The sequence below is a fragment of the Rhamphochromis longiceps genome, linkage group LG14 (assembly GCF_057381845.1).
Source record: "Rhamphochromis longiceps isolate RC_006_pf linkage group LG14, R_longiceps_female_GT1.1, whole genome shotgun sequence".
In the NCBI taxonomy this organism is placed as follows: domain Eukaryota; kingdom Metazoa; phylum Chordata; class Actinopteri; order Cichliformes; family Cichlidae; genus Rhamphochromis; species Rhamphochromis longiceps.
Window position 1 is genome coordinate 27,195,893 of NC_140570.1, and position 15,530 is coordinate 27,211,422.

Consider the following 15,530-nt stretch of genomic DNA (forward strand, 5'->3'; position numbering starts at 1 on the left):
AGGACCCGGCCCGCGTAGACAGGCAGAGTCCTCAGGAGTATGCAGCCTATGAATTTGGACACGGCTCTAGTTTGTGTGTGAGTATAGTGGCAGCTGTTACATGTTGCTCGCGTGGCTGTCCAGAGAGAGACCTCATCATTGTAACGGACTGGCGCTGGCGACTACCGATCCCCACACATCTATGTACAGAAAGAGTAGAGCCGTGGAGACCTGGCTTGTATGGTTTTATGTTGCTAAAAAGGAATAAAGGTCTGTTGTTCGATTTAACTGACTGGCTTCGAGTTATCCAGCTAACCTCCACACCACATGCCCGCTCCTTTGTTGCCAGACTGCCGTTACAACTGTTAAGTGATGTACTAATCCACCTGTGCGTGATAAAAACATAAGCTTAAAAAATAAATCAACAAAACAAAGATCTCTTATTTAGTATTTTGTTTTATTCTCTTTTAACTGAGATGACATAACATGTTTACTCTGAAAAACATATGTTATATAGATGTTCATCTACAACATTTTCTGGTCATACCTTTTTTAATATTTTTCTCAGGGTGCAGTAAAATGATATAGCATTTGGGCACAAAAATACAGAGCAACAACCCATAACTAGATGCTAAGATAGCAAATATTTCCACTGCCACAGAAAAGTTTCCAGGAGAACTGACATAAGCTGGAATGAAAGAAATCCACACAGCCCAGAAAATCAGCATGCTGAAGGTGATGAACTTTGCTTCATTGAACCTGTCTGGTAGTTTGCGTCCAAGGAATGCCAGGAGAAGACAGGCAAAGGCCAGTAGGCCAATGTAGCCAAGCAGCAGGTAAAACCCTGGAGGCCATGGCTCTTTACACTCCACAACGATCTAAAGATGTCCAGAAATGCGTTAGTATGGATTTTGAGAGATGGTACATTTTATGTGATTATACTTATTTTATGATAATGTTCAACATTTTTTAATATTAGTACAGAGAGATGATTTGTGTTATATTTTAACAACTGATTACTCACTTACTACATTGAACTATGTTCTAATCCTGAAGTCCTGAACTATAAGGATTAGAACATTTAAGACTATGGTTATGGCTGATGGTAATATCAAAATAAAGAAATAAAGTACAGTCTTGGTGCTTTACTCACTTTTCCAGTTGAAGCTTGGTAGTTTGGATTTCTGAATGGAAAGGGAGGTGCGCCCAAGACCCAACCAGTACAGAGGCAGATCTGGGGGGAAGGATTGGATGATAGAAGAATACAAGAAGTACCAAACATGTGCAATATTCAAAAACCATTACATTTAGACAGTTTCATATTCTTCCAACCTGAGGAGCTGTAGTGCACAAGATCAGAATCCTCTGCTGAGATGTTCCAAACAGCATCTGACCCCTGGAACCTGGTACGTTCGCCCGGAAAGCCAGGAGGACCACAATAGTCTTAACAAGGAGGCAGGACAAACACAGGACAAAGCTGATCCCAAATGCTGCCTGGCGGAGCCTACATGTCCACCAAGAGGGCTGACCAATGAACACCAGAGAACACAGGAAACAGAGCTTGAGTGACAGGAGAAGCAAGAAACTTATTTCTGCATTGTTTGCCTTGACGATGGGTGTATAGCGGAAACGATGAAAAACAATGGTGATGATGGTGGTCAGTATGAAACCCAGCAAGGTAATTGCTACCAGGATGATTCCCATTTTGTCATAGAAAGACAGGAATTCTTCTACTCCTGCAACACATTTCACTTTTTCTTTGTCTGACCAGAAGTACTCAGGACATTTAATACATTCAGTGGAACCTTTGAAAACACAAAACACAGAAATATGCATGTAAACAGTCAGAAACTATTCATTACATATCTGTCATTTTAAATAACTTTAATAGCATTTTGAAAAAAACAAAAAACATATATGGGCTACCGGTCTGGTTGCTGATCTCTCCATCTGCACAGGGCAAACAATCAAAGCAGCATTTGGGCTCTCCTTGGCGTGTGGCCTGCCTGCTGCCAGGGGGACATGGAGCACTACATTGAGATAAAGGAACCTGAACAAGGAACAGGAAAATGATATAATAATGTGAATCAATAGATTGTTTTAGAGAGTTTGACACAGTTTATCAAATAATTTTCAACAGCTTAAAAATGTTTAGTTTTAAGTGGCATAAGGAGTTTGGGGTAACAATGACCTACCCGTGACTGTCCTTTTGTCCATACAGTCATGTCCTTCACTATGTGCAGTTGCTGTCTTTGAGGAGCTGAACCATCATAGCTTCCAACTTTGATAAATCTGGCATAAAAAAAATTCCCAATAAATTATTTAAAATTGCAATCAGGCCAAATAATAGCAATAGAGTAAAATGAATATAAATAAAGCTTCTTGTTTATGAATACTCACACTTCAATTGCATCATTAACTATTATGTTTTACCTAATTTCATCTGTGCTGTCCTTCTGCCAATTAATGATATCATAGAGAGGGACTGGCTCCCCATTGGAGTCAAAATATACATTTTCATGAAACTGGTTGGTAAAATTCACAATTTTCAGATGTTGAAGAAACTGCATGAAATAGAATAAAAAAAAAATCAACACTGACAAACAAAACAGATGATTTCAAAAGAACGTTCACAAACCTTGTGTAACATATTTTGTCATAATTTCAATTACCTGACCATTTGAAAATGAGCTGTGCTTCTCACATAATCCCCTGCTAGGTCCCACAGAATCACAGTTCAAAAAAGTGTGCAGCGCATGGGCAATAGCATATACAGCTTTATACACATTATAGGATATTCTGACCTTAGTTACATCACTATAACTGCTGTAAACATATCTGAGATCCTCTAAACCTGTGCATAAAGGCTTTTCAACCACACCTGCATAATCTATATAATCCGGCACATTAAATACATATTTTTGTCCCACAATACGTCCGGCCATGTAACCTGAACTATTTTGAGGGTCTATTTGATAAGTATTTGGATCTTTAAAGTTATCCTGAGTATCCTGTTCATATTTGTTGGTTCTGTCTCTTTGAAACTCTAGCTTACAACCAAACTGCTCTTCCCAGAACATATTGACAAATTCCATTCCTGGTTTGGGAGAAGGTCGGACATTTAAAAGAAACTCTTTCAAGCCAGGGATGCTGACTCCAGGGAAGGAGAAGCCCAGTGTTCCCTCCAGAAGAGAGTGGAAATTTGGTGAAGCCAGTCGGCTAGCAGTCACCCAGGCTTCACTGGCTATCCACTGTATCCCTGTTACATTTCTCCTGGCAAGCTGTAGAGGCACAAACAAAGGAAAAGCAAACAAACAAAAAATATTTTATGATCAGTTTCATTTGATTTTTGTATTTTATTATGGAAGTACTGCAAAATATTTCATGCTATATGCCTAATCACACACTGGCAGACTTAACAGCTGAGATACTTACTTCTGAGAACAAATCTACCAGCTGGCCTTCTGTGGCAAAGACCACCACAACCCGAGCAGTTGAACTCTGTAATTTGTCTGCTATTTTTTGTATCTCAGCCACTGTGGATGATTTTGAGATAGTGAGATGAAATTCTACACACCCACCTTGTTGTCCAAATAGATCAGAGAATGCTTGGATCCCATAAAGACTATAGTCATCCTGAAATATATATACATAAATGACTTTAAGATAATGTTGTTATTTAAATCTAACTAATTTTATATTTCCAAAAAGTCTTTATCTCACCGTGGTCCCTATTGTGCCTACCCAGAACCAGCCAAAGAAAGTGACAAGCTGTACAAGGCCTCTAACTTGAAAGAGATCACTTGGCACAGTTCTCAAGAATGATGGGTACAATTGCTTATCAGTAAGACAGGTACAAGTGGCAAAATAACTCACCTATAGAGAGATGGGTTATTTTATAAAACTGACTTAAAACAAACTCTAACCATAAAACATTATTAAATGTGATTAAGCAATTTATTACCAGTGGTATGTTGAAAGGGCCAAGTGTTTGAGCTACAGCTCTTGTAGGGGAAGAGGATGCAAAACCAATCACAGCAGGCACCGGAGAATAATACAGACATGTGGAAGACTCTCTTGTCTTTATTTCTTCTGTTGTGTTTTCCTTTATATATTTTTCTGTATTTTTAAGGCTGTTATGCATTATGTTTTTAACTTTAGTACCTCTATTTTTCATTTGTTTTGTTGTTACTCCTACAGTTGTTAATGTCTTCATTTCAGTACCTCTGTTTTCAGTTTCAAGTATTTCTTTAACCTGACTTTTCACTGCTTCAGAGTGACTGACTAAGGAAAAAAGAACTTTCAGACTGGTGTGGACATGGTCACAACTGTCCATAATCTGGTAGCCTAGTTTAACACCTGGTAATAGACTTGAATTACGGTTAATTTCCTCCACTGCAAACACCATGGTCATCATCCAGCGAAAGGCTCTGAGGTCAAAGCTGTCGAGAAATAAGGTGAGTATTCTTTAGCAATAAAGCAATCACATTAACACAAACACACAATGTAAATTATCTCTCTGAACCATAGACAGTGGGGGAAGAAAAACAAAAATGAAGACTCAAAAGATATAAACTGTACACTTATACTCACCCGCTGCAAGATGTAGTTTCTGGTTTAGTTTTGTAGCTATACTGTGGATCACTGGCAACATAATGCAGAGGGAAAAACCCTCCAATCACAACATCGCCATCCAAGTGCAAGGCTAGAAGCTCACTTCTTTCCAGTTTTACACATTGAGGTAAACTAGAACCACTTCTCACATCCCCTATCTTTAAACCAGGTTCTTTAAACCAGGTCCTTTGGAGCTGTCTTTCAGCTACAGAAGCATCAAAGAACATAATACAAGCAAGTTTAAAGACACAAAAAAGCAGCCAAAGATAATTACAAACGGTTGAATTCATAATGCATAATCCACTGTAGCCCTATAGAAATTGTGCTGACAACAATGCATCTCCAACATAATCTCTAAGAGTCTAATGCAGTGCATTAAAAACTATGATGGTTATGTTATTGCACTTATTCATATGAGTCATCATGAGATCACCCAATCAGAGTGAAATGCAAAAGGAGAGTGAATATTATTGTTCAAAGTTATGAAATGTCTTAAACCATCTTAATAAAATTATAATAATAATGAAAAAGAAAGAAACTGACACATATTTCATTTAAAAAACACAACATAAGTAATGACAATGATTCTATTTGCCGCTGAGTTTGAATTGATTTTCTCAATATAATGTTTGTTTCAATAGCAAAGTTATGTGGAAATATCCATAACCATGTTCCACAAATAGTGATGCTCATACCATATTTCTACCACGTAAATATTAATCTTTTCATTATATTATATTATATTATATTATATTATATTATATTATATTATATTTGTCAGAAAACCCAAGTAAAGTAAATGGACTGGTTCTTATATATCTCTATTCCACTTTTCTAGTGCACTCAAAGCACTTTAAACAACAACTTCAAGAAACACAGTTTTTCTATGCCTAAGTATATCTAACATTCACATAACACATCAGAGAGCAATTTAGGGTTCAGTATCGAGCCCAAGAAGACTCTGGCTTACAGAGGCCAGCGATTAAACCCCCAACATACTGTTTTAGTAGATGACCTTCATGAGCTACAGCCACCCCAAAAAGTCACAGTTGGCAACAACTTGGGTCGTTATTGATACTTGTGGCACAGCTATGGGTGAGTGGGCCACACTAAAGCTGATATGATGAAGTTAGTCTAACACTGACTATATCAAATTTTCTGAGTTCAAATGTGACCCAAATCTCACAGCACAGCTGCCACCTAACTATAAGATTATAAGTTTAGACAGCTCGACTCACTATCAGTGAAGGCCAAATGTGCCCCACGTTAACTGGCTGGCCAAAAACATCTATTGCAGTTTAGAGGTGTGTCAGGCAGATAGTATACTGCAAGTAAACAAAAGAAAATTTTGAAGATTTAGCACCAGTTAAGATGATTCCTCTGAAGATGGGAGAGTCTCAACCAGTAAGATGACAAACTGTATTAGGTTTGTGTCAAGTCTTAATTGCACAGACCTTGCATGTGCCAAGGAAATGAAACAAAAACACATACCTTGATTAAATGTATTCAGCTATAAATTCAGAAAATATATACAAGATAAGAGCAGCAAAATGAAGAAAAATACAAGAATAAAATAAGATAAAATAGAAAAAACATACTATACAAAACAGAATTTAAAAAAAGTACTACGTTGCATCAGAAGAGATGCACTTAGTAATATTGCACATAAGGGCACATAAGTGAAGGTTACCATGGTGTATTGGATGTGTGTGTGTGTGTGTGTGTGTGTGTGTGTGTGTGTGTGTGTGTGTGTGTGTGTGTGTGTCTGAACATGTGTGGTCTTGTCACGAGTTGCTACGGCAGGTATCTCCACATGTTTGATTTGCTAGAGGTTTATGCTGGATACCCTTACTGGGATTAATGTCTCCTGCTTGAATTGACCCAACAACCTTTTTCTTTCTACACCCAGACTTAATAATAATAATGAGCATGCCAGATAAGCAATTATTTACTTAACAGCAATTAATCAATTGCTAATTGGGCTACATTTCTGTATTATCAACAGACTTCCCAAATTAAATGATTTCCAAAATGATTTCATGAATGAATTTTCTCATCTGCTTTTAAGTGCTGTTGTTAAATTTGAAAAAAAAAAAAAAAAAAAAGCCCAAAAAACCCCCCAAAAAACCCCCAACATTTTGGCAGGTGACTTTAATTTACATACTGATGAACCCTACTGTATTTTTAAATATTTTTTTAACATTGCCAAAGCAAATATGGGCGTAAATTAAACTAAAACCTAAACTGGAAAAACTACACTATGATAACTGTGACAAAAAGGACATGAACAAGATTCAAGACCAGAGCATGCGAGGAATGTGGAAAAAACATGAACATGTAACATGAGCATGACCTGAGCCGAATCATGAAGTACCTGAGCTTGACGTGACATGATGGAAGGAAAACATTGTACCCCTTGAATTAAAGATCCCGTGAGATTCCCAACTGTGTGTGTATTTCATGCCCCTGGAGGATGGACATAATAAATGTGTGCTTTCCACATTTCTGAATAGATGGTTTTATTATCCCTGCATCAACTAGAGCAACCTGCTGTTGTCTTTTCAGGGTAAACCTTGCAGGTTCAGGAGCAGCTCAACTGTTGCAAAAGGCTCAGGACAGTCACTGCTGTGTGCAGGAAATGTCAAGTGTCCTTTCCAGACACACTTCTGGTTCCAAAAGGACCAAGTCATCTGCATCTCAACCAGCAACTAATGTCCCAACATTGGGATTGGGAGACCTCAGCTGGCCTTTTGCCAATAAAGAAGAGGAGGAGGACAAACTTAAGGTTTGGAGGTGCCCAAGCATCCCCCACCTCCTGACTATTCCTGAACCCAGGTTGGCCAGCCCCCTCATCTGTCAACTCAGCACAGGGCAGCAAAATTGTCAATAGGAGCGGTCCCAAAGGTGCTGTCCACCATGACCCATGGCTACCACCTATTGTTCTCACGCAGAACCCCTGTAACAACTACTCCCACCTTTACTCCACCCTAGCATGCTCAAATACTGCAGGAAGAACTCGCCAACTTCCCAGGCAAAAGTAACATAAAGGATGTGGAGGCCAGACATTTCCAGGCTTCCCGCTATTTTTTTTTTTTTACATTTATTTTTACATTTTACAATTTATTTATTTTTTGGGTGGTGGATTTTGACCAATTCTGGACCTCAGGGACCTCAACAGTGATCTCTGGCCCTTGAAATGCAAGATATTGATGGTCCCTGAGGTCCAGAATGGGTCTCTCTTTCTAAGAGCATATTTTTCCTGTATTGGTTTTCCTTCACTGGCTCCCTGTTAAATCCAAACCCAAATTTAGAATCCTGCTGCTCAAATATAAGATCTTGAATAATCAGGCCCATCTTATCTCAATGAACTTATACTAGAGTATCACCCCATTAGAGCACTTCACTCTCAGACTGCAGGTTTACTTGTGGTTCCGCTTCTGTGGAACAAAGTTCCAGTTTGGATTCGGAAGACAGAAAGCCTCTCTACTTTTAACATTAGGCTTAAAATGTTCCTTTTTGATAAAGTATATAGTTAGAGTTGGATCCTCCCTTAGTTAAACTGCAATAGATGTAGGCTGCTGGGGGATTTCCATGATGCATTGAGTGTTTCTTCTTTAATCACCTTTCTTTAGTGTATCTACTCTGCCCTAATCTCTACCTGTCTATTTATACTGTTCTGTTCTTTGTTGCATCTTCTTTCTTGCTGTGTGCCCTGTGTTCTCTGCACAGGACACAGACACCTGTTTTAAAACAGTTTTAAAATCCTGTTATTAACATCTAAAGGTCTACACGAAGAGGCCTCTGCTTATATATCAGAGCTACTGAAACATTATCATTGCAGCTGACTTCTCAGATTGTCTTAGCAAGATAAATGGTAATTGTCACACTCTGTTACTTTAAAACCACATGCAGTCAACTTTTGAGGTTGTAGCACACAACCTCTCATACAGTCTTCATCACCCTGTTAGTTTGGCTAAATCTGTGATTTGTTTCAATACATTTTTATAGGTTAGCTTTTACATAATCTTTTCCTCAATATTTTGTGCCTTAGTTTATATCTTTATTGCATATATGAAGTTGTATGTGTTGGAACATGTATACTTATCTTTAATATGTGGCTTTTATTCAAACTGTAAAGACCTATGTTACTCTGTTCTGAAAAGTGATATACAAATAAAGTTATTATTTATGTAGAGTGTTTAATAAATTTTTTGGACCACCACCTAATGTAAGTTTTTGCCACAGCTGTCCTGAATTAACAGGACGGTTTCCTGTGCAAGCTATTAATTAAAATTGTTATCCATGAATCCGTTTCAAATTTACTGTTTAACAAAAAAGCAGACGCAACAGTAAAGCACATAGTTATTTTTTATTATTATTGAGATGCCAAATTATAGTTAATTACTTGCATTCCTGAGCAAAAGGTTGAAGGTTATGATAGATTGATTTCTGACTTCTCAGAGAAGTCTAATGTGCTGTCCCAAATTTGGATGTAGAAATGTAGTTAAGTTTGTTATTTGCCTAATAAACAACAATATCATTTTTAGCTTTAAAAAGGTTTTTGACAGATTTCTACAGATTGTATAATTGTGAAATATTTTTAAGCACTGTATGTATGTATTGATTAATTAATTGGCTCCACAGTGTTACATATTCAATTCAATTTAGTTAAGTTCAGTTTTCACAGTGGGTAAAGGTAAAGATCTGACAATGCATTTGCCTAACAAGGAGAAGGTTCTAGACTGGCAGTAGACACAGCAGGAGGGTTGTGTTAGGAACGTGTAAACAAGTCCTGAATCAAATATGTGGCTCCATCCACTGTTGCAACCCAAGGGACCTGAAAGAATCTTCCTTCCTTCCTTCCTTCCTTCCTTCCTTCCTTCCTTCCTTCCTTCCTTCCTTCCTTCCTTCCTTCCTTCCTTCCTTCCTTCCTTCCTTCCTTCCAGAGGGAGCAAAGCTTCCATACATGGCTGATGGGAGTAAGGCTGTGGAACTTAAAACAAGACACTAGGCAAAGTTTCTCATGTGATAGGGGAATCAGGAAAATTTTGAATGTGAAAGTAATATGAATTTTCAAAACCCATGCACCATCAACTTGAGACATTATTGAATGAAAAAGAGGGAAGATTTGAGGGATATTTACAAGTTTCCTTAATGCTGTTGTTGAGGTTATCGAACATTTATAAAATGCCCCCTAAAGGACAGAGTACATTAAAGTCCACATTACATTACAGATAAGGTATAAGCTTTTTGCGACTGAAGTCACAAGTAATTGAATAATATAAGTATTGGGGGGGGGGGGGACACATCTCATGTGGTATGGTATGTGGTATCATGTGGCATAATACAATTATAAATTATTAACTCTGAGAAAGAATGCAAAATATAAACGTTCATCTTGGATTTTTTCCAGTCATGCCTTTCTTAATATTCCTTTCAGGGTGCAGTAAAATGATGTAACATTTGGGCACAAAAATACAAAGTAACAACCCAAAACTGGATGCTAAGATAGCAAATATTTCCACTGCTACAGAAAATTTCCCAGGAGAACTGACATAAGCTGGAATGAAAGAAATCCACACAGCCCAGAAAATCAGCATGCTGAAGGAGATGAACTTTGCTTCGTTGAATGTGTCCGGTAGCTTTCGTCCAAAGAATGCCAGGAGAAGACAGGCAAAGGCCAGTAGGCCAATGTAACCAAGGAGCAGGTAAAACCCAGGAGGCCATGGCTCTTTACACTCCACAACAATCTAAAGATGTCCAGAAATTTGTTAGAATGGATTTTGAGAGATGGTACATTTTATGTGATTATAATTATTTACTCTTTTGTGTCTACTTTACCCATTAAAGTCCCCGTGTGTAAGATTTTATTATGTTGATGGTTAACGACAATATGAAAATAAATACAAAACTAATTCCCAAAAAGTTGATTATGTAAAATGTAAATAAGGGTAGATGAAAGAATTTAATTTATGAATCTTATAGATTAAAAAGTACAAACACTTTATTCACAGTAGAACATATAGAATTATATAGAAAAAAAAGACTGATTCTTTAAACTGCTCAAATGTACCATTTTAGCGAATTATAAATTTAATGGCAACAATGAATTTCACAAAGATTGTGAAAGGCCTATTTATAGTGGCTATGACATCATCAATGTATAAGGAAATTGCAAGACATTTTTTTCCCCCATCCTATTGTTTTTGAGATACTTTTTTTTTTTTAAATAATAATTATATATTTGAAAAATATATCATATGTCCATTTGCAATATTTTAGGCAGGCTTTATAAGAAAATACAGAAACAGTTTTCTTACTCACTTTTCCAGTTATAACTTGGTAGTTTGAATTCCTAAATGGAAAGGGAGGTGCACCCAACACCCAGCCAGTAGAGAGACAAATCTAAAGGTTGGGGTAAAACAACAGAAGAACACAATCTAAAACTATACAATGTAAACAAACTGATGTGAAAGTTGCAGACATTTTTTCTCCCTTTCACCTGAGGAGCTGTAGTGCACAAGATCAAAATCCTCTGCTGGAATGTACCAAACAGCATCCGACCCCTGGAAACAGGTACATTAGTCTGGAAAGCCAGGAGGACCACAATAGTCTTAACAAGGAGGCAGGACAAACACAGGACAAAGCTGATCCCAAATGCTGCCTGGCGGAGCCTACATGTCCACCAAGACGGCTGACCAATGAACACCAGACAACACAGGAAACAGAGCTTGAGTGACAGGAGAAGCAAGAAACTTATTTCTGAATTGTTGGCCTTGACGATGGGTGTAAAGCGGAAACTGTGAAACACAATGGTGATGATGGTGGTCAGTATGAAACCCAGCAAGGTAATTGCTACCAGGATGATTCCCATCGTGTCACTGAAAGACAGGAATTCTTCTTCGCCTGCAACACATTTCACTTTTTCTTTGTCTGACCAGAAGTACTCAGGACATTTAATACATTCAGTGGAACCTTTGAAAACACAGAGCACAGAAATATGCATGTAAACAGTCAGAAACTATTCATTACATATCTGTAATTTTAAATAACTTTAATAGCATTTTGGAAAAAAAAATTATATGGGCTACCGGTCTGGTTGCTGATCTCTCCATCTGCACAGGGCAAACAATCAAAGCAGCATTTGGGCTCTCCTTGGCGTGTGGCCTGCCTGCTGCCAGGGGGACATGGAGCACTACACTGAGATACAGGAACCTGAACAAGAAACAGAAAAACGATATAATAATGTGAATCAATAGGTTGTTTGACATGGTTACCAAAGACTTTTCACCATTTAAAGTAACATAAATAATAGGTTTGGGATAACTACGACCTGCCTGTGACTGTCTTGTTGTCCATACTATAGTGTTCTTCAGTATCTGCAGCTGTTGTCCTTCCTGAGCTGAACCATCATAATTTCCTACCTTGACAAAACTAGTAGAAAAAAGAAGAGATAATTTCAATGCAATGCAGTCAGTCAAAACAATAAATGTAAAAACATTACATTAAAAAACAATATTGGTATCCTTAAATGTATACAACAAGTGTAGTTCTTGACTTATGATCATCTTCACAAAAAGTTAAAAAGTTAGCTTGAAGTATGGCATTTCACCTAATTTCATTCTTGCTGTCCTTCTGCCAGTTAATGATGTCATAGAGAGGGACTGGCTCTCCATTGGAGTCAAAATATACTTTCTCATCAAACTGGTTGGTGAAATTCACCATTTTCAGATATTGAAGAAACTACATAAAAAAGATTTTTAAAAAAATGTTAATAATAAACCTGATACAAATAAATCATGAAATAAAAAAAAACCCAAACATGTGAAGCTTGATTAACATATTTAACATTATTTGACATACAAATGAACTTATTCAGCTACCTGACCGTTTGTAAATGAGTTGTGCATCTCACACAATCCCCTGGTAGGTCCTGTTGAGTTACAGTTTAAGAAAGTGTGCAGAGCATGGGCAACGGCATACACAGCTTTATACACATTATAGGATATTCGGGCCTGAGATACATCACTATAACTGCTATCTGTGTAACTCAGATCCTCTAAACCTGTGCATACAGTTTTTTTCAGAGCGCCTTCATTACTTTTATCAACAGACATATTAAATGAACTTTGCCCAACAGTAAGCCCGACCATGAAACCAGAATTGTTTTGAGAGCCTAGTTTGTAGTTTTTCAAAGCATTAGTTTCATATTCTTCACTTTTGTCTCTTTCAAACTCTAGCTTACAACCAAAATATTCTTCCCAGAACACATTGACCAACTCCATTCCTGGTTTGGGAGATGGTCGGACATTCAGAAGAAACTCTTTCAAGCCTGGGATGCTGACTCCAGGGAAGGAGAAACCCAGTGTTCCCTCTAGAAGATTATGGAAGTCAGGAGTGGTCAGCTGAGTAGCGGTCATCCAGGCTTCGCTGACTACCCATTGTATCCCTGTCATATTTCTCTGAGTAAGCTGGATGAAACAGAAAGAAATGATGATTAATGTGAAAACAATTAATTTGAAATACCTATCTTTTCATAATATAGCTTAAAACACTACAAAATGTGTCACAATATAGGGAAAGCCACAGAAAACTGAGATACTTACTTCTGAAAACAAATCTAGCAAATTTACGTCTTTGGCAAATACCACCACAACCCGAGCTGTTGACCTCTGGAGTTTGTCTGCCATTTTTTGTATCTCAGCGACTGTGGGTGATGTCGGGATCGTGAGATGAAATGCCACACACCCACCTTGTTGTCCAAACTGAATAGAGAATGCTTGGATACCATAAAGACTGTAATCATCCTGAAATGTATCCCCAAAAAGAACTTGTAAGTCATGTCTGTGTATATTAACGATTCTTTTTGTGCCCTGTATATGACTGATTAGCTGGAGATTTATTAAAGTCTTTATCTCACCATAGCTCCTATTGTGCCCACCCAGAACCAGCCAAAGAAAGTAACAAGCTTTACGAGACCTCTAACTTGAAAGAGATCACTTGGCACAGTTCTCAAGAATGATGGGTACAAATGCTTGTCAGTAAGACAGCTACAAGTGGCAAAATAACTCACCTATAAGGAGACAGGTTATTTTATGATATTGAATTAAAACAAACTCTAAACATAAATTATTATTAAACGTGATTAAGCAATTTATTACCAGAGGTATGTTGAAAGGGCCAAGCGTGTGAGCTACAGCTCTTGTAGGGGTAGATGATGCAAGACCAATCACAGCAGGCACCGGAGAATAATTCAGACAGGGGGAATACTCCCTTGTCTTCATTTCTACTGTTAATTTTTCTTTCATGTAATTTTCTGCGTCTTTAAGAGTCCTAGGCTTTGACATGTTAACTTCAGCATGTCTTTTTTCTACAGAGAAAAGGATCCCAGGCTTCCTTTTTATCCCTGCCATGTTTAATCCCTCCATTTGAATTCTGCTGTTTTCAGTTTCTGCTGTTTGTTTCACAGTTTTGGAGTAACTGATTAAGGAAAAAAGTGCTTGCAGACTGGTGTGGACATGGTCACAGCTGTCCATAATTCTGTAGCCTAGTTTAACACCTGGTAATAGGCTTGAATTACGATTAATTTCATCCACAGTGAAAACCATGGTCATCATCCAGTGAAACACGGTGTGGTAAAGGCTGACAAACAATAAATTTAAATAAATAAATTATCTAAAGTGATACAGAAATCACAGGAATATTATCAAAACCCCAAATCTTGTTTTCTCTTTCTCTTTTGTTTTTAAACATTGAGACATTAAAAGAAAAAAATAAGATAGAAATATTAACACTCACCCACAGCAAGATGTAACTTGAGGTTTACTGTTGTAACTGTACTCTGGCTTAGATGCAACATAATGTAGAGGGAAAAATCCTCCAATCACAACATCACCATCTGAGTGCAAGGCTACGGGCTTGCTGCTGGCCAGTTTTGTACACTCAGGTAAACTGAAATCCTCACTTTTCACTTCCCCTTTCCGTAAACCACTCAGTGGTTCTCTCAGAGCCTCTTCTTTCCTCATAACATCTCCCTCCATCCTTTTTGGTTTTCTTTCAACTACAGTTTGAGGAACATCAGAGAACATGATACAAACAGGATTTAAAAAGAGATAAAAAAGCAGCCAAAGACAATTACTAAAAAGGATTGAATGCATCTTCTGTTGTATAAAAACTTTGTGTGCTGAAAACAGTTTCCTGGCTTTGGTTTTCTAACATACTCCGTAACAGACTAATGAGGAGAGTTAAATACTCAATGCATTTGTCAATACATTTTTTCATATGAGTCATCATGAGATTAACCAATCAGAGTGACACAGACACATGGGAGAGAGGATAGCTCAACATGTACTCAGCAAAAGTTAATGTCTTCATCTCATTATATTTTTTAGAAAACCCAAGTGAAGTCACACTCCACAAGTGCCATAATGTCTTGTTAATGTTTGCTCAGCTATGGTTCTATGGCCAGATGCACAGCAGAAATCATGCAGTGAGCTAAACACTAGGTACAGAAAGTGTTATGGTAGCTAAATGCGGTCCAAATGTTACAGGACACCTGACACCTCATACTATAATGTGGTAATATTATAACTGTAGCAACAGGTGTTTTTTTTTTGTTTTTTTTAATTTATTTTTTTCTTTTTGTCCCATTTGGATCTTTAGCCATCAGAATTGTTGTCTTAAGGCCAAGAAAGATGCCAAGTGGATCATCATGGCCTTTCTATATTGGTCCATTTGATTGACCTTTATTATAATTATGTATTTATTTTATTTTATTTTCGGTTGCTACAAACGGGACAGACATGACTGGGGGACAGGACAGGGAGAGAGAATGAAATAAAGAGAGGGAGAGAAAGAAAAACAGAGGGGAGACGAGACGGTGAGAAAGGGGGGAAGAAAGAAAGAAAAACAAACAAAACACCTGGATCACCTGTATG

General features: G+C 37.6%; 2 protein-coding genes across 2 annotated transcripts; both read right to left on the minus strand.

The window, feature by feature from the left end:
• Nucleotides 1-500: 500 nt before the first annotated feature.
• Nucleotides 501-4,396, minus strand: LOC146654233 (extracellular calcium-sensing receptor-like). Its single transcript, XM_085379687.1, has 12 exons — nt 4,247-4,396; nt 3,944-4,084; nt 3,703-3,855; nt 3,415-3,615; nt 3,001-3,161; nt 2,652-2,862; nt 2,413-2,543; nt 2,175-2,271; nt 1,906-2,029; nt 1,312-1,784; nt 1,133-1,213; nt 501-857 (listed from the first exon to the last, which is right to left on the minus strand). The coding sequence occupies exons 1-12, from the start codon at nt 4,394-4,396 to the stop codon at nt 501-503; spliced, it is 2,280 nt and encodes a 759-aa protein (XP_085235813.1).
• Nucleotides 4,397-9,986: 5,590 nt separating this feature from the next.
• Nucleotides 9,987-14,210, minus strand: LOC146654234 (extracellular calcium-sensing receptor-like). Its single transcript, XM_085379686.1, has 12 exons — nt 14,033-14,210; nt 13,755-13,882; nt 13,514-13,666; nt 13,200-13,400; nt 12,829-12,965; nt 12,477-12,720; nt 12,206-12,336; nt 11,931-12,027; nt 11,685-11,808; nt 11,096-11,568; nt 10,918-10,998; nt 9,987-10,343 (listed from the first exon to the last, which is right to left on the minus strand). Exons 1-12 carry the CDS (start codon nt 14,208-14,210, stop codon nt 9,987-9,989), a joined length of 2,304 nt encoding a protein of 767 aa, XP_085235812.1.
• Nucleotides 14,211-15,530: the final 1,320 nt, after the last annotated feature.